At 53.8% G+C, this 17337-nt stretch overlaps 3 protein-coding genes across 4 annotated transcripts; 2 read left to right on the top strand and 1 right to left on the bottom strand.

The window, feature by feature from the left end:
- The first annotated feature begins 1822 nt into the window (after positions 1–1822).
- On the top strand, positions 1823–5328 carry LOC131208874 (hepatocyte nuclear factor 4-gamma). Its single transcript, XM_058201789.1, has 7 exons — positions 1823–2157; positions 2410–2626; positions 2691–2785; positions 2884–3426; positions 3619–3718; positions 3792–3928; positions 3995–5328. Exons 1-7 carry the CDS (start codon positions 2040–2042, stop codon positions 4600–4602), a joined length of 1818 nt encoding a protein of 605 aa, XP_058057772.1. The 5' UTR covers positions 1823–2039; the 3' UTR covers positions 4603–5328.
- A 320-nt stretch (positions 5329–5648) lies between these two features.
- LOC131208875 (adipokinetic hormone/corazonin-related peptide receptor variant I) lies at positions 5649–8482 on the top strand. Its single transcript, XM_058201790.1, has 7 exons — positions 5649–7086; positions 7145–7268; positions 7336–7484; positions 7550–7652; positions 7730–7937; positions 8008–8131; positions 8190–8482. Exons 1-7 carry the CDS (start codon positions 6848–6850, stop codon positions 8377–8379), a joined length of 1137 nt encoding a protein of 378 aa, XP_058057773.1. The 5' UTR covers positions 5649–6847; the 3' UTR covers positions 8380–8482.
- A 2-nt stretch (positions 8483–8484) lies between these two features.
- On the bottom strand, positions 8485–17337 carry LOC131208872 (cartilage oligomeric matrix protein). Of its 2 annotated transcripts, none has more exons than XM_058201786.1 (18): positions 17285–17337; positions 15307–15409; positions 14288–14351; positions 14116–14219; positions 13795–14006; positions 13543–13702; positions 13306–13443; positions 13051–13227; positions 12870–12987; positions 12672–12793; positions 11083–11183; positions 10579–10943; positions 10286–10505; positions 9933–10220; positions 9624–9858; positions 9321–9549; positions 8738–9246; positions 8485–8667 (listed from the first exon to the last, which is right to left on the bottom strand). In XM_058201786.1, exons 1-18 carry the CDS (start codon positions 17285–17287, stop codon positions 8591–8593), a joined length of 3225 nt encoding a protein of 1074 aa, XP_058057769.1. In that variant the 5' UTR covers positions 17288–17337; the 3' UTR covers positions 8485–8590. The 2 variants fall into 2 exon arrangements, with proteins under 2 accessions (XP_058057769.1, XP_058057770.1); XM_058201787.1 differs by lacking the exon at positions 17285–17337 and adding an exon at positions 17020–17134.

Genomic DNA, 17337 nt, shown 5'->3' with positions numbered 1-17337 from the left:
GACCGAGTGATCTTGTTCGATGGCGGTTGCATCGCAACCACCGTCCCCGGAAGCTTGTAAACAATCGTGCAGAGGATCCCCTGAAAAGAGGACAACTCCCCCAGCCGTGCGCGCGCGCGCGAATCCGGTGCTATGCAGCGGCGTAATCTGCTGTGCTGGCGGGCGGTCATCGTCAATATTATGCCTTTTAGTTTATTTGTTGTTTTTGTACAACGAAATCGATTCCTTTAATCGAAACCGTACACGGAGGCTGCGTGCCGAGCGGATCGCGAACGTCGGTTTGCTTGCCGCGGACGCGGATCAGGGCGGCCATAATCTGCCGCTGGGCGAGTGGGAGTGATAAGACCCAAATCAAAACAGCGATCAAGACGGTGGCGGATTTTGCCTCGCCAGGCTCCTGCTGTGAGGTGAGCCGTAATTATTCGCTCTCCCGGATCCACTCCACGCGGACAGCTCTTTGTCAACAATAAGCGGCAGGGGCCACTCAACAGCATTGCTAGTCAAACATTGACGATGATGTTAACGACGAACGATGATGATGATGATGATGTATGAAATTACAGTCTACGTTGAAGAGTTTAGCGGTGGACCTGTTTGAATAGCAGCATTTTTTGTGAGTAATCCACGGTCTCCGATGGGTCGCTGTGTGCAGTACGCGCGAGCCGCGGACCCATCAGGCCCGCGTAGCGTAGCAGCTGCGTGACTCGCGTTGTTTTTCCACGCAAACAATTACGCCAACTCAGCGGGTGAAGAATAAAGAACGAGTACCAAGAAACAGAACTTAACGGCGCTCGGTTGCTTGCCCGTCGTCCTGTCGCTACGTACCGTGGCCCATCTTGGGCCCCCGGTACATACCATAATGATCGTGTCATTCTTCACTCGTGGCACATTATTGGTCAGATAAGTGGGTGCTGGTTGATACGGGTGCAGGATGCCGTCGGGCGGTGGACGTTGGTTTGTTTGGTCGTTGATAATTATCGATAGCCAAAGCCAGGCGACGCGGTCAATGCTTGCGCCGAGAGCCTCTGCCCAAGACGTCCGGAGCCATGCAGGAGACCCCGATACGATACTGCAACCCTACTGCTTTGCTCAGCACAAAATCGCGCGTCCGAACGAACCACCGAAGTTGAAATTCGCGTTCGGCGAGAACAAGACTTCGTCCGCCTGGCCGCTTTCGACAATCGTAGCCAATTTTTCAATGAAACAAACAGTCTAGCTCGCCGCGTGAATGAGGCACTAATCTAGATGGCTTTGCCTTTGGCTCTGCCGGACAGGCTGCCAGATCGCAACGACGGCAGCAATGATGCGACCGGTTCAACGATCGTACCACGCGCTGAAGACGATCAACGCTGATCAATGGTGGAGCGCGTGATTTTCTTCTCACTTTCATCAGGAAACGGTCATCGCGCAGCGGAGCCAAACGAAATGGGATGGAAAATTTCGCCCAATTTTCAACTCGTGTCCAACTGGTTCCGAAAGGGTTCAAAAATTGTTTGAAAATTGCTCGAAGGATCCGAAACGCTCTCGCGGGTGAGTGTGGATCTAATCGGACAGCGAGCGCGCAAGGGGAATCAACACCGGTGAGGTGAATGCAAAAAAAAGAAACCCTTTTTCATCTCGCCCCAAAAAGAATGTGATAAGCGAGATAAGAAAAAGAAGTGTGGCACCTCGTCTCGCGACGTTGTAATGAAGCAAAAAAGAGTTTCCTGATTGTGTAGTTCGCTCACGAAGCTTCACAACAGAGGCGCACACTCACTAATCGTGCCTCGGCAAGTGTAGTTCGCTACTGATTACGGTCGCGCCAGAGACGAGGGAGGTGCCGCGGGTTTTCGATCGCCAGCCATCACACACTCGCCGCTGATCGGGTGCCAGGCCAGGAGGGTAATCTGTCGGCCGTTCGGATTCGGAGCGGCACAGGCCAGGAGCGCGAGTTCCGCGATCGAGGAACACACATACGTTTAGGGCGCCAGGGAGCTGCCACGACGCAGGCGAAGCGATTACGCTTTAGGATTTGACACGCGGAGCCTCCAAGCGGCAGCATGATGATGCAGTTTTTGCCTCTTACAGAATGTGTCCCACTGCTCGCGAGCCAATATGCTGTTACCAAAATGTCTAACACCGGAATAGACTACAACGAGCTGAACGATCGCACCAAAGGTAAGCAAGTGTGCAGGGGTCAGTGTGTTTGTGCGGGTGTCGTGTGAAATAGTGAACTCTGTTCGACCAGGACCTCCGTAGAGCGGCCGTAGGCTGCGTCATGCTTTCTGGCTCCGATAAGCAAGCTTGGAGTGTGATTGTGTTATGCTTGTGTGTGATGGGCACGACACTCCGCCATAGATGATCTAACAAGCGAACCCGAATTCGATTAGTGTGGCTAATTATGTATGTATCTTTCCATGCACTCCCCAGGAAGCCAAGATAGCCCGAGTCACACGTCCGACACGGCGTATGACTCATGCCTCAGCCCGCTCCAGCCGAGCGATGGCTGTAACTTCAATACCACCATCAACGTGTGCGCCATTTGCTGTGATCGTGCAACGGGCAAGCACTATGGCGCCGCATCTTGCGACGGTTGCAAAGGGTTCTTCCGGAGGAGCGTACGGAAGAACCACACCTATTCCTGCAGGTACGGACGCCGCCACCGCGGAGGATCTTTGTATGCTTGTACCACATCATTCCTTGTTTTACAGATTCTCAAGAAATTGCGTGGTGGACAAAGACAAGCGCAACCAGTGCCGCTACTGTAGGCTAAAAAAGTGCTTTAAAGCCGGCATGAAGAAGGAAGGTACGCGGAATCGATTGAGGCGCAACTGTTCCCGTCACAGTTAATTTGTCCGTAATACTTTCCCTTTTCTTTCCTTTGCTATTGTCGCTCCTTTGCAGCGGTTCAGAATGAGCGCGATCGCATCAGCTGTCGCAAGCCAAGCACGGACGATAAGAACACCATCGACGGGTTGTCGGTGAAATTTTTGCTGCGCGCGGAAAACTTTAGCCGCCATTTCGGGGCGGCCCTGGACGACACGAACGATGCGGACGAAGCGGATCTGTCGTCGAAGCGGTTCGCCAGCATCAACGACGTGTGCGACTCGATGAAGCAACAGCTGCTGATACTGGTTGAGTGGGCCAAATCGATACCGGCGTTCGCGCAGTTGCAGATCGACGATCAGGTCGCCCTGTTGCGGGCCCACGCCGGTGAGCATCTGCTGCTGGGATTGTCACGCCGGTCGATGCACCTGCAGGACATGCTGCTGCTTGGGAACAATTGCATCATCACGAAGCAGTGCCCGGACGCCAACATGTCGCCCAACCTGGACATCTCGCGCATCGGGGCGCGCATCATCGACGAGCTAGTGAGTGCCATGAAGGAGATTCAGATCGACGACTCGGAGCTGGCGTGCATCAAGGCGCTAGTGTTTTTCGATCCAAGTACGTTCCCGTTCCGTCGCAAACCATACACACGGACGATCACTTATCAAGATCCCGGTCCCGGTTCGACCGCTGAATCATTAGTTCGGCTGTGTGGTGGTTGCGTGACCGACATTGTATTCGTTGCTGGTCAACATCATGTTTGTGTTTCGTACGACCTAACCTTATTACCGACCCATTGCATCATTGTAGGTGCTAAAGGACTGAACGAACCCGCCAAGATTAAATCGTTGAGACATCAGGTACTAAACAACCTAGAAGACTACATTTCGGATAAGCTGTACGATTCACGGTAAGGACGCAAACTCGCTCGTGCATGCCGGGGAACGCCTCCGCTACTACGCTCTGGTCTCTCCCATCTTCAGGGGTCGGTTCGGAGAGATTTTGCTTTTGCTACCCGTACTCCAATCCATAACGTGGCAGATGATCCAGCAAATTGAGCTTGCCAAAATGTTTGGTGTCGCACACATCGACAGCCTGCTGCAGGAAATGCTGCTCGGAGGTACTGAGCCTTGCAATCGGCATGAAGGCTGTTTTTTTTCAATTTGCCATTCGGTTTGTCTTGCAGGCGATACGATTGATACGTCGTCGGCAATCACCTCACCGATGAACGCGATGAACACCAACAACAGTCCATCGGACTCGTGCGATGGCCCGCAGCTTGGCAACTCGATGGGCACGAGCGTTGACGGGTCACACGACCAGCAGCAACAACAGCAACAACAACAGGATTCCTTAGTACAAATGTCGTCGCTGAGCGGTTCCAGCTACGGCACCGATGCCGACAGCTTGCTGATTTCATCAATGGACACCATCGCCGGGCCGCCGGCTGGTCCGAGCGGTGCTGGTGCCACTAGCAACTACTGTAACCGTGCCAAGCTGGCCGGATCGCCCGGTGCGGACCCGTTGAGTGCCCTGGGTGTTGGACGGACGACGAGCGGTGCTTACATGCCTCAGTCTGGTGGACAGCGGCACGGTATCGGTTCACCGGATGCAACAGTCGTTGCCGACATCTACTTCCACGCCCCGACGAGTGTCGGTGGCGCATCGCTTCAGCTCGACACCGACGTCGCCATGTACAACAACAACCATCTGAGCTGCTGCCAAAGCGAGCTCGGGCCGAAGGGCTGCGAGATGGTGAAGATCGAAACGAAACGTGAGCCGGAGAATGCCTAACTCTAATATTCCACAAATCTCCCGCACAGCGCGTTAGGCAGAGACCGAAGGAGCGCGAGACACAACGGACATTTTCATGTGCGCGAGGATTCCGGGGTCAAGACACGCCTGTGAATCCCGCTGCTTCCCATTTCTTTTGTTTGTTTTGTTGTTTGATTTGATTTGGTTGTATTTTTGTTGTTTTTTTCCTATCGATGTTCCTAGCGGTGGTTTTGTGTTTCACTTCCGAATCGGTTTCTCTTTATTTCACTTCATTACTGTAGGCTGTTCGGTTGTGGGCAAATAATCGCGATACGTTTTTTGTTTTATTGGTCAGTTGATAAGTGCGGAAGATAAGCGCAGAGTAGGTGGCAGATTAGATTGGGTGGAATGGATGACCGTTTGTTGGAAGAAAAAAACCCTTTCCTTGACCGGCTGCGGCGGTGTGCCTTGTTGCGTTTTGTGGCTGATGGTGTTGATATTTGTTAGAAACTTGCCAGGCAAGTTAGGAAATGTTTAGTTTAGTTTATGAAACAAATGTTTGACTCACTGCGTGAGGGTTTACTTTTTGTACATATATTCCGGGTGCGGTGATTCGGGGGCGGTGATTTGTTATACTCTTTTCCGTAGGCTAGGCGTTCCCTTCACTCCCGCGTAAAGGAAGCTATTCAGAGACTTGTTTTTACTTTCCTTTTCTGTTTTCTGGGACGAAAAGTGCAAATAAACAAACGAAAAAGTTGACTGTTATTTACTGCTGTTCTGTTTGTCGGCCTTATGATGAATGCCAATAACCCCAATCGGTGCCAATTGCTTCTTTCTTTTGCGTCCGAAACGGAGTTATGTTATATAGTTATATTTAAATCTCTATTCTAGATACTAGAAAGTATACTTAAGGAAAATGAAGCGGTTAGCCACCGTTCATGGCCTTTACCTTACGCTTGACACTGTAGGTCGCCCAGTTCGCTCGGCGATCGCTGCCACGGTCGGTGCAAGTGAAGGAAAAATTGATAACCGTTGGCACGACCTGGCGTGTGACACAAGGCAAGATCGCCAGTCGGTCCGTAAGCCTTCGAGGTGCCTATCGACCAGGCACGCGATCGTTGTCGTCGTCGTCGTGGCTAAACCGACATTGGTGTACTGCGGTGCAACACCGGCACCTTATGCAGCACCCGAATGCGTAGAAAAGTGTCCTTTCATCCGCCTAATCGTCGGTAGTGATCAGTGTGCATCGAAGCCACGTGTATGTGTGCCGTGCTTTCATCTCACAACAAAACTACAAAGTTCCTACAACGGCGCAGCAGCTGAACGATTACGAGCGAGGGCAGCTGCTGAACCCTTGATCGCGGATGCTCGTTTCAGTTATCAGCCGCGATCGAGTTCATTCGTTCTAGTGTGTCCGCGTGCTGTGCCCCTGTCCCGAGACTCCAGTCGTACGTTCCGTACTATCGTACGTATCCTTTGCTATCCGGTGTGTAGTGTAAAGACCAACTGAGGACCATAGAAGGAACCAGGCTGTTGGCGCTTCCGATTGCTTCCGATCGTAACGGCCCACGATCGGACGGCCGCGTGTGGACTCTGAGTTGTACGGCACGCGCTGAGTGAGTGTTCATTCGTTCGGCAAACAACGGCACGCGGGAAGAGAGCCGATTCCGCGGACCGGGGTCGGGTTTCGCGGTGTCCATCCGGGACTGAGTGTTGGTGGTGGAGCGAACCGAGAGCCACCATCCGGTGAGCCAGTATGGGTGCGCGATGAGATATGATTGTGGCTGGAGAGTACCCTTAGTTTGATTCCCGGTGGCCGCGCGAGGAATGTGGCGGCCGGAAGCGTGGTGCGTCCCGCTCAAATTGTTTTGATTCGGAACGAGGAATGCTGGTGTTGTTTGGTTGGCTGGTGGATGTGATGAGTCCGCTTTGTGCCCGCATGACACACACGGAGCATAATTTTTATGGTTGTTTTTGCGCCCGTCTCCCTATGCTTTGAACGCAACCTTGGAACCTCGCCTCGAACAGATCGTTTGAATAGGAGAACGAACTAATCGACGGTAGCAATCGCTTCGGAAACATTGAACACGTTTTACTTCAACCTCCAGTTCGGTCCGCGGGTTCCAGTTGTTTGTGTCGGAGTGTTTTGTTTGGAGTTTTTGTTGGAGTTACGAAACGACTGGCTAGCGGGCCACAATGGCAGGACTTTCCGTGGCAAAATGTTGACAGAAGCACAGGTTGGGCAGCAGCACAAGAAAGAAACGTGTAACTTCGATCACCCTAAATGCATACCGTTCCAAGTGTTCTGGGCGGAATGGGGAACGCCAGTTTCACGCATCAGCAGCACCGTGCCAATCGGATGCTGGAAATGATGACACATATCAAGCAGAACCACCGCATCGAGGACCACCGTAACCTGGACGAGTGGTCCTACTATGCGAACGGGTCGACACTGGAGTACTACGAGATGCCGATCGACATGCGCTTCAACTCCGGCCATCTACTCTCGATCATGGTGTATAGGTAAGGGTCCAAGATCGGTCTCTTGAGCTGCTGACCAGCGTGGCCTTTCCTTTCGCAGTACGCTGATGGTGTTTTCGGCCATGGGAAACATCACCGTGTTGAGCAGTCTCGCCCAGCGGAAGGGGCGAGCCTCATCGCGGATCAACATTATGCTCGCCCATCTGGCCATTGCCGATCTTTTGGTACGACTGTGAACTTTGCGTCGTCACTTTCGCTAAGGTTTGCTGATGCCCGTTTCGTGCTTTGTAGGTTACATTTCTAATGATGCCACTAGAGATTGGGTGGGCCTACACGGTCAGATGGTCGGCAGGCGATCTGATGTGCCGGGTGATGGCCTTCTTCCGTACCTTCGGCCTCTACCTTTCCAGTTTCATTTTGATCTGCATCTCGATCGACAGGTGAACCGCGCGTGGTGCAGTATTGTAGGGCAGTGTCCACTAACCTCCTGACTGATCGCTTTCAGATACTATGCCGTTTTGAAACCGTTGAAAGTACACGATCACCACCGAGCCAGGCTAATGATTTCGACGGCATGGATCATGTCCGGTTTGTGCAGCTTACCACAAGTAATTGGAATGGAGCAAAGGTGCAGCAGTGGACGGCGGAGCACTAATATGCCTTCTGTTCTCTCCTCTACCGGTAGTCCTTTATTTTCCATCTCGAACGCCACCCAAACATTACTGTGTACGAGCAGTGCGTCACGTACCACTTCTTCGAGGAAGAAGTTTATGAAATCATCTACAACGTGCTGGGCATGTGCTTCATGTACGCACTGCCCTTGGTGGTTATCCTGTACTGCTACGGATCCATCTACTACGAAATCTTTAGCCGTACGAACCCACGGAACTTAGGTAACTTGGGGCTGGATGAGAGATCACTCTTGATTGCTGCTGTCTTGATTGGTGTGTTTGTGTCTTGCAGAAAGCTTCCGACGCTCCAGCATAGACGTGCTGGGAAGGGCGAAAAGAAAGACGCTACGGATGACCATTACGATCGTCATAGTTTTCGTGGTCTGCTGGACTCCCTACTACGTGATGTCCCTCTGGTAAGGAGATCGTGAGCAAAAGAGCAACAGAGCGCAGCTAACACGCCCCTTTGGCTAGGTACTGGCTGGACAAGGAGTCGGCGAAGAACGTGGACCAACGGATACAGAAGGGACTGTTCCTGTTCGCCAGCACCAACAGCTGCATGAACCCGGTCGTGTACGGTATCTACAACGTGCGAAAGGAGCGTCCCAAAAACAAACTGAAGCAACCGGAGAAAAGCGGCAGTAACGCGATCATGAAAGCGTGACAGTGTGGAGAACCACTTTGGTGTGGCTTGTGTTGATGTTCCAAGGTGCTAAGCTTCGCAGCGATCGAACTGGAAACCAATAAAACTATTTCTAAAATGCCGACACCGACTGTGAGAGCAACTTTTATATATATTTGAATCTTTGTAGGCTACATTTAGTCGTACATGCTATGATTAGATTTGTTGAGGTTGTTGAACTGAACTGAGGTGTTTAGCTTCGGTGATCCACCTGAACTTCGCGCTGCAAGCGCGGTGGCAGCTCGCGATAGATCGCTTCCGGTACGTTGTCTGCAATGCGTCAACGTCATAGACAATCAGGATATCGTAATAGAGTGGCCGCGGGAGCCAGTTCACTTACCATTGCATCGATAAACCAGATCGGACCAGATGATCATCTCCTGCGAGAAGCAGAACACCCCCAGCCGGCCACCCTTGAGGGTGGAGTCGAAGATGTTACCGGAATCGGCCACCATCTGATCGCCGTCAAAAATGCGCAAGCGGATCAGCCCGATCTTGGGCCGATGCAGCAACAGCCACCGGTAGGCGGTTCGCTCCGACCAACCCACGTTGCGGGGATCCTTCCACAGCAGCTTCACCTGATCCTTGGTGTCGCCCGTGTGCCACAGGCTGTTGCGCAGCATCTCGCCCGGGCCGGTGTTACTGTTGATCAGCTTCAGCTGGATGCCCGGTTCGGCCGACGCGCGGAACGGTGTCGCCTGCCAGTACGTCTGAATGTTCTTCTTCCACATCACCGCGTAGAACTTGTGGTTGTCCTGGTAGCTGAAGATGAACCCAACGTAGTCATCGTCTATCTCCGTGTCGACGAAGAAAGTGCCCTCAAAGTCCACACCACCGAATGCGTCGTAGCTGGGGCGAAAGAGACGACAGATCGGTCAGACTATCGGAGTGTGCCACCCCCCTCATTCCCCCGGTTAACCTACCCAACGGCCAGGCCAGGATCACTGTTTTGCGTTTGCACAATCTCGGCACCCTTGTTGTAGATCACCCAGTTCGGATCGATCTGCGAGTCACCCTCCGGGTCGAGCACCACCGTCTGGTACGTGCGGAAGTCCGTCGAGAAGATCTTGGAATTGTTCGGGCAGTTGTCGATGTAGTTCGGTATGAGATCCAAATCGAAATCGTCTTCGCAGATGTCACCGATTCCGTCGTCTGTAAGGTAAGAAAGTAAGCCGTCGGCATCAGGCACCGAGTACTTCGCATCCGATCGCTGGGCGCATCCTCACTGTTGGCATCCGTTTGATCCGGATTGAACACAATCGGGCAGTTATCCTCGTGGTTCAGAATTCCATCGTTGTCGGCGTCCGTGTCGCACAAGTCACCCCGTCCGTCACCGTCCGAATCGAGCTGGTCGGAGTTGGCCAGCTTCGGGCAGTTGTCCCGACTGTCCTGTATTCCATCGCGATCCCGATCCAAATCGCTGTCGCACGCATCACCGATCAGATCATTGTCCGAGTCCAGCTGCACGGCACAACGGGGTTGCACGGTTAGTTTAGATCGTTTCGGAATTCCGGAGTCAACACGCGCGAAACTACCTGATTCGGGTTCGGTATCTGCGGACAGTTGTCACAAACGTCCCCGATACGGTCCCCGTCCGTGTCGAGCTGGTTGAAGTTGCTCACTTTCGGGCAGTTGTCGTCCTCGTTGCGAATGCCATCGTTGTCGATGTCCGGATCACAAGCGTCCCCGAGTCCATCCTTGTCGACGTCGTTCTGATCGACGTTCGACACCGTCGGACAGTTGTCGCACGCATCACCCTGTTTGTCGCCCCCGTCCGCATCGCTGTCGTTCTGGTCCGGATTGTGCACCAACGGGCAATTGTCCTAGAAGCCACAGAGCTACGATCAGTCCGGTCCAGTGGTTCAGCGCGAGCCACGCGAAGACTTACTGGATTGTTCAGGACTCCGTCGTTGTCGGCGTCCGGATCGCACGCATCGCCGATCCCGTCGTGATCCGCATCCTCCTGGCCCGAGTTCGGAATGTTGACGCAGTTATCGGCGCGACACTTCTCGTCACTGCACAGCAGGTTCGTGTCTGGCCACCCGTCCAGATCCTTGTCCGAACCACAGAGGAACCCGTCGCCCGCCCAGCCTACTTTACACTTACACCTGGACCGCCGCGGGAAGCAAACCGATTAAAAGATCGCCCGGACGTAAGGTTGCCGGACCGGCCGTTACCTACCGGTACTTGTTGTTTCCGGCGTGCTTGCAGACGGCGTTCGTATCACAGATCGTCCCGTCCGCGCACATCCGATCGGACGCCAGACACTCGTGTTGCGCCGAGCTCCGAACGAAGCCTGCCCTGCACCGGCATTCGTACGATCCTTCCGTGTTGTGGCAGGCCGCGTTCGTCCCGCACCGGGCCGAGCCATCGGCACACTCGTTCCGGTCGGTGCAGCGCTGTCGTTGCATCGAGCCGTCGAACGTGGCTGCCGCAAAGCCTTCGTAGTGGATGCCGACATACCCGGAAGGGCAAGGATCGCAGCGAAACCCGGGCGCCACGTTAGTGCACCGGACTCGCACATCGCACGGTTCCACCAGGTCACACTTGGGTTTTGTGGGGAGAACAATTTAAGGTAGGCACATTAGTGGTCAGCGAAGTAGTACACCGAAGGCGATGGCCACCACACAGTGGCCCAGAAGCGTGAAGCAACATCCCGGCCACCCGAGGGGCAAGCACACATACCTCGTCCAGATCGTGACAGGCGGTACCGTTGCCGGTGAACCCGGCTGGGCAGGCACCGCAGCGGAAGAACGGATGCTGCTCTAATCTACTGCAATGGACACCTTCGGACGCGACGTGGAAGCACATTCCAGCCGGGGTGAGGATACAAAATGAGGTGTGCGGTAAAACGTTGTGGTTGCATTGAGAATTGAGTTATGGTTTTTGGTGATTCACCCTTGCGTACCGCACCGATGGTTCGTTTATTTTGCTTAGCAACTAAAAAGACCTTCTCCGATCCGAAATCCGAGTTTTATACCCGATAACCCCCGAGCGAGTTAAATGGAGCACTTAAGGTGAAGTCACCTCGACTGGGGAACATTGGAGCAATCGATCGTAGTAAGCCACAAACACGGGCTGATCAAACTGCCGGTTTGTTAACTTTTGAAACGTCAAACTTCATTCTGGAAATCTCGAAACATTTAGTAAACAGTTTAACATTTATGGTGCTTATGTTAATAAACAAAATTGTCGCAGTCGGGGCTCGGAAAACCCGCACGTCGTGCAAGAGAAGCCAATCCACCCGAAACGAGTGACTGGTGCGTATTTTGGACTGGCGGCCCATCATCGACATATTTTCTTCGAAAATGAAGAAGGAGCCGCCGTAACCGTCGATGGCCTACTGAGAAATGTTGACTCTTCGGCGGACGGCACTACGTGTCGTACACACTCGATATTTTGCGCCCCATCTTCCTGTACTCCAACACTAGATGGGACCGGCCAGTGGCAACTAAAATAAGTAACTCGTGAACTCGTGCCGGTGAAGCGCCGTATCGCGGAACGTCATCGTTCGTTTAATCGTGTGTGAAAATAGGCATTAACTTCGCCAAGAAGTCACTCTAATCGCAGTAAGTCGCGATCGGCGCCACAACGCCCGGTGGAAGCCGGTGCTCCACAAAGTTGTTCCCCAGCTGCACCGCCAATCTGCCGGCGGTGATTGTTTACTGATTAAATTCATATTCATTCTTCTTTTCGGAAAGACGCCACCAAAACCTGATGCAATCACTCGGGACGATTACTACATACAGCTGAAGCGTACCGCGGCCGTGATTCTTCAGCAGCACATAAACCCAGACCAGAAGTAGTAGACTAACGATCGGATCGCGTTTATTGGTCGTTGTTTTCGCAGATGTATTGCCGATGGGAGGTAAGCTTACGGTTAAGTACACACTTCATGCGGTTGATATACGGTCGAAAGTAGTACAGTTTAGCGAAGAAAGTAAAATAACTCATTATCATAGCAGTGTCAGCTGCGCGTCACCCAAACCGGGCAAGAATGGTCGGACCCGATGGAATATTATTGGCCATACACATACACAGAGCGAGACGACCCGTCGTGGGGGTCGCGGTTTACATTCACAACGCGTGTCGCGTAACGAGCTCCGTGGAGTAGGTTTGTGGGTGGAAGTGGATGGATGGTGGTGAAATTGGTACGCCCCCGGTACCCGGAGGTACCTCCGCTACGACAGTCCCGTAGGTCAGCGCAGGTTAGAAGGGGGTTCGTTTGAATGCAATGACTTGGATTTTGGGGAGTTACTGCAATTACTGCCTACCTGCCGCGCACGGTTTGTCTTCGCAGGCGTCCCGAAACCGGCACTGCTTGCCGTCCCCCTCGTACCCGCCCGGACACGGTCCACACTGGGCTCCCTCGACCGTGTCGTAGCACTGGACGCCACTGCGGAGTGAGAGAAAACCGGCCAATTGAATCGTGCACCAGAGTGACTTACTTCCTAACGTCGGCGGCTACTTACTTGAAGCATGGCTGGTCCGCGCAGGTCTGACCAGGGCGACAGGTTCGGCCATCGCCAACGTACCCCCGGGGACAGTGGCCACAGCGCATGCCGGTCGACGTGTCGTAGCACTGTACACCTGCGAGACATGGATCGATAAGCACGTGCATCCTCGTCGTGCGTCCGGACGTGGGGAACTCACCCGGGAAGCAAGGATTGCTGTACTGGCAGTTTTCACGCAGAGGCTGCGCCTGCTGACAGCCGGCACAGTTCTCGATCAGTCCGCGCAGATAGTTGACCTCGTGCCGCTGGCCCTTCACCTCTTCCTTGAGCTCCTTCACCAGCTTGAGCAGCTCACCCAGCAGCTTCAGAATGTTCTCTGGCGGGATAACCGTGCAGTGGCGGTGTTAAGAAATGGCCGACCAAAGGAAAGTCCCCCCCCGCGGTCAACACGTACCGTCACAGTCTCCGTGGATGATGGGAATGTCGCCCCGGTTCGCGGAGAAATCGGTGTGGAACTCTTGCTTGTACTTCTCCGCCGTGTGGTGCCAGTTGCGGATGTCGCGTTTCTTATTGCGCTCGGGCAACACTTCGCCTGCGTTGCGTCGGGAAAAAGAAGGCTGATTTTACTGTCCTCGCGCCAAGCTACCAAATTTGGGTGGCCACCTTTAAATGGCCGCCCGGTTTAGCCTACCCTGACTGTTCTTGTTCTTCAGCATCTTCTCCACCGTCTGCTTCTGGCGCGAATGATGCACGGAATTGCCGCCGCGGCGCAGCATCTTCTGGCAGCTGGCACGGCTCAGCGCTTTATCGAGCTCGGAGTCCAAAAACAGCGGATACTTTCGCTCCCGGAACTGCCGGGTGGGGAAGACAGCGAGAGCAATGGTTTTGGGGCATGAGTGATTGGATCGAGCACACGGTCGGTGATAGAGGGCGGCCAAATTACCAGCTTGACGGTCGGCTCATCGCCACTGGCGAACAGTTTGGCCAGGCTGACGTCCAGCTCCTCGGCGGACGATTGTTTACAGTTCATGTAGACGGTGACGGTGCTCTGGTGGAACGCGAACGCCAACGATTTGATCGTGGTCGATTCGTTCAGATCGTTCAGGATCAGATTCTTCGAGTACACCTTCGCGTGGCTGTTGATGTCGATGGTCACTATACGGGGTATCGGCGGTGCGCATTAGTGGGAAGCGTTTCAAGAAGGCGCGAGCGCCCTAATGGAAATGATTTGTCATTTCTGGCCCCGGGCCGTCCGCCAGCTTACCTCGCTTGTTTTTGCGATCGAGATAGAAGGAAAACTTATGCTTCGATTCGGGGAAATCGATCATGAACAGGGCTTCGATGGTGATTCTAAACTTCCGACGGGGTCTGCAAAAAGATGCGGGCGCTCATCAAACGGGGTATTCTACGGTACTTTGTACACGGTGGATTCCTACCTTATGTGTCTCAGCGATATCAAAAAATCATCTTTAATGTATTCCTCCAATTCGGTTGACGCAACTACGGTTGTTTGGAATCAAAACAGAAGCAAACCAAACAGCATAAAATTTGAGGCAAATTCGAAAGTCTTCAACAAGTAATGGGGCGGAAGGATTGGGATACTCAGGGTCTCAGGCGTACTTTACTAAGTTACGTTTATATCTTAATTCATTGTTTTTTCACCATTCACCACTGGATTGCAGCAGAGACTCATAGCATGATTGGGGAACTATGGGGAATGTACTAGAAGCCATTGCCATTGTAAAAGTCACGTTCACATGCCTTCGTGGAAGGTGATTTCATTCTTCATTCGCAAACAAGGAACCCTCTTGAAGGTCAACTGGGGGTTATTACAGAGCACTGGAATACACTCGGGTAATTTATGCCAAAATAAACCCTTCTTTGAATCATTAGAAAGATACATCAAACCTAACTGGGGTACGAATGTTTGGAAATTTTCGTACCCCAAAAACGTAAGCCTCTCGGTTGCGTTCGGCCTCAACGCGTTTCACTCACCAGACGCCGAATTTGCTCAACAATTGCACCGTTTTCGTTGGAATCGAAGAAGGCGCCGCTTAAATCCCGTTCTCCTTTTACGGGCACAGCACCTCCAGCAACCGCCGGCAAAGCAAGCGCTGGCGCCCCAAACAAGAAATTAATTTCCATAAATCAATCAATAGCGCCACCAACGCGCCAACGGCCACGACGTTATTGTTTCGTCCGTGGGCGCAGCTTCCAGGCGTACCGAGAGACTTGAACGAAACATTATTCACCACCCCATTAAGTGCCCCGGGAGGTGTCAGCTGCGATCGGAACTTTGGCGATCGAACCGCTCGATGTTTGCGCCCGAAACGGGTGGGCTGATCGGGCCCACTTCCGCCCTCGGGAACGACGGCGGTTCTACGGTTGCGCAACATTGGCGCACTTACTGGCGACATTCGGGTCGGTCGGTCGTCCACAGAAACAGATCACTTACCGGGGTCAAGGGAGAGTGGTTGCACTTGCTGGATAAACACGAACACCGACAGCAGCAGCAGTAGCCCGGCCAGCGGCAAAGAAGACGCCATGTTGCCCACGTGCTGAAAGAGAACGGAAACCGCTGCAGGTTAGTGGTCACACTCGGTCCGAGACGATCGACTTGGACCTAGCCGAAGATCCTGTCTCCGGCCCTGGAACACCTCAGGCCTAATGAGTTGTTTTATGGCACGAAAATTGATACCCCGAAATGAAGGCGATCGCCTCTTATCCGGGAGCTCCTGGCAAACCAATTAACACTCCACGGAGCCCCAGTCTCTGGCAGCCAGCAGATCCGAGCCCGCGTGCAGGTGCATGCGCTAATGAGTTCGCGTAGCGGGGATAACAATTTTTGGGCGTTTTTCTTAGTCGGAATCGTAAATCAAGCCTGTCTGCCGTTCCCACGGGGGATTGTGTAGCCATTCGCAAACCTCAGGTCCAGCAGTCTCCGGTTGCCCAATCGATTGCCACTTTGCATTGCATACGGCACACTTTTATTAATTGATATTCTGGTTCCTCCCGACATCTGGCAACAATCCCCCGCGGGATCGTCCATCGTACCAGGTACCAGGGTCGGGTGCGGTACTGATGGGTCGAGCTGATCTTCTGTTTCTCTTCACAACCCAAAAAACAGCATAAGAAACACTGGAGAAAAAAACTACAAATCTCTGAACCAGAAAAGCTCCCCGACGGGCGCACGACGAAATAGGTGACTTGAGCGACATCGTAATGTCGACCTGCCTTCCTGTCCTCTTCCGCCCCGCACACAGACACGCACACACGGTGCGTGTGCCTGCGGGGTATCGCGCGGGCTCTTGCGGGCCCTCAGGAAGGTGCGAGGATCGTCGAGTAGAAACAGGAATTCCCATCCCCCAAGAGAACTGAACTGATCGACGACGAAAGGCGGTCCGGAGCAGTGTGTCGGTGGCAGACGACGGCGGCAATCAAAACCGAAGGCGCACCGCGGCCAGGACGGACGGGCGGGCGGGCCGGGCGGTGGAAGCAGCGCGAGGTTATGTGTTCGCCCCGCGGAGCTTCGGAATGGTGGCGCGCGTAGGCGTCGGTTAACACGGCGACGGCCGAAGCATAAGGAGAGACACGCGAGAGAGAAGAAAAAAAGGCGTGTGGGCAGAGACCACCGCCGCCGCCGCCGCCACCAGCCGTGGAGGCTGCACCCCGCACCCGGGGTGGAAATCGCGCTTTGATTCGACCCAAACACTCTTCTCCAAGACCGCTCCAAGACCTGCTGCTGCTGCTGCTGCTGGGCTGCGCCTCCTGCGCCCCCTTTCTGTACCGAGCGGAGCGGTGTTCCTTTGCCCCCACGTCCGCGGGCATCGAAGTCTGGACGAAGCGCTCGTGGACGAAGGAGATCGGAGTCGAAGCATATGGGATTTCGGGTGACAATTTGCGCGTTTCGGAGGTGGTCTGCCCCAAAATAGACCTGCGGTCCGGCTGGACCGTGACGGAAATAAGCGACCGTCTCGAAAACCCGACCCCGAACCGTTGCCGGGCGGGTCCGATTGGACGATGTTTGGGGAATTGCCCAAAAACCCTGCCCAACAAGTTGAAGGACCAACTTCGTTCCGACTTCTCCAACGACAACTCCCGTCTGCGTCTGGATCCAGAGCTGGCGGCCCAGAATTAATTCCCCAAAACGTTCGCCATCATCACTCACTGGTCGGCGAAACGGAAGTCACTACGCGATCGATGAGGATCCCGGACCCAGAAGATGCACCGAGCACAACACAACACACCAACCACTCGCGAACGACTGGCGAGCTTTGGGCTCCTACGCGTCCCGTGAACCGCCACCAACGACGACGACGCCGGGCGATCTTCTAGAGTCCTGGATCTTCACAGCACAGAACGCACCCACCACTTCAGTCGCGATCCCCGATCCAGATCCCAATATCCTACGAGACGCACACACACCGACTCACCATCCGAGACCCTGTCTCGTTCGAGGCCCGAGAAAGATCAACCAAACGCTGCG

The sequence above is a fragment of the Anopheles bellator genome, chromosome 2, assembly GCF_943735745.2.
Source record: "Anopheles bellator chromosome 2, idAnoBellAS_SP24_06.2, whole genome shotgun sequence".
In the NCBI taxonomy this organism is placed as follows: Eukaryota; Metazoa; Arthropoda; class Insecta; order Diptera; family Culicidae; genus Anopheles; species Anopheles bellator.
This window is presented reverse-complemented; position numbering and strand designations above follow the sequence as displayed.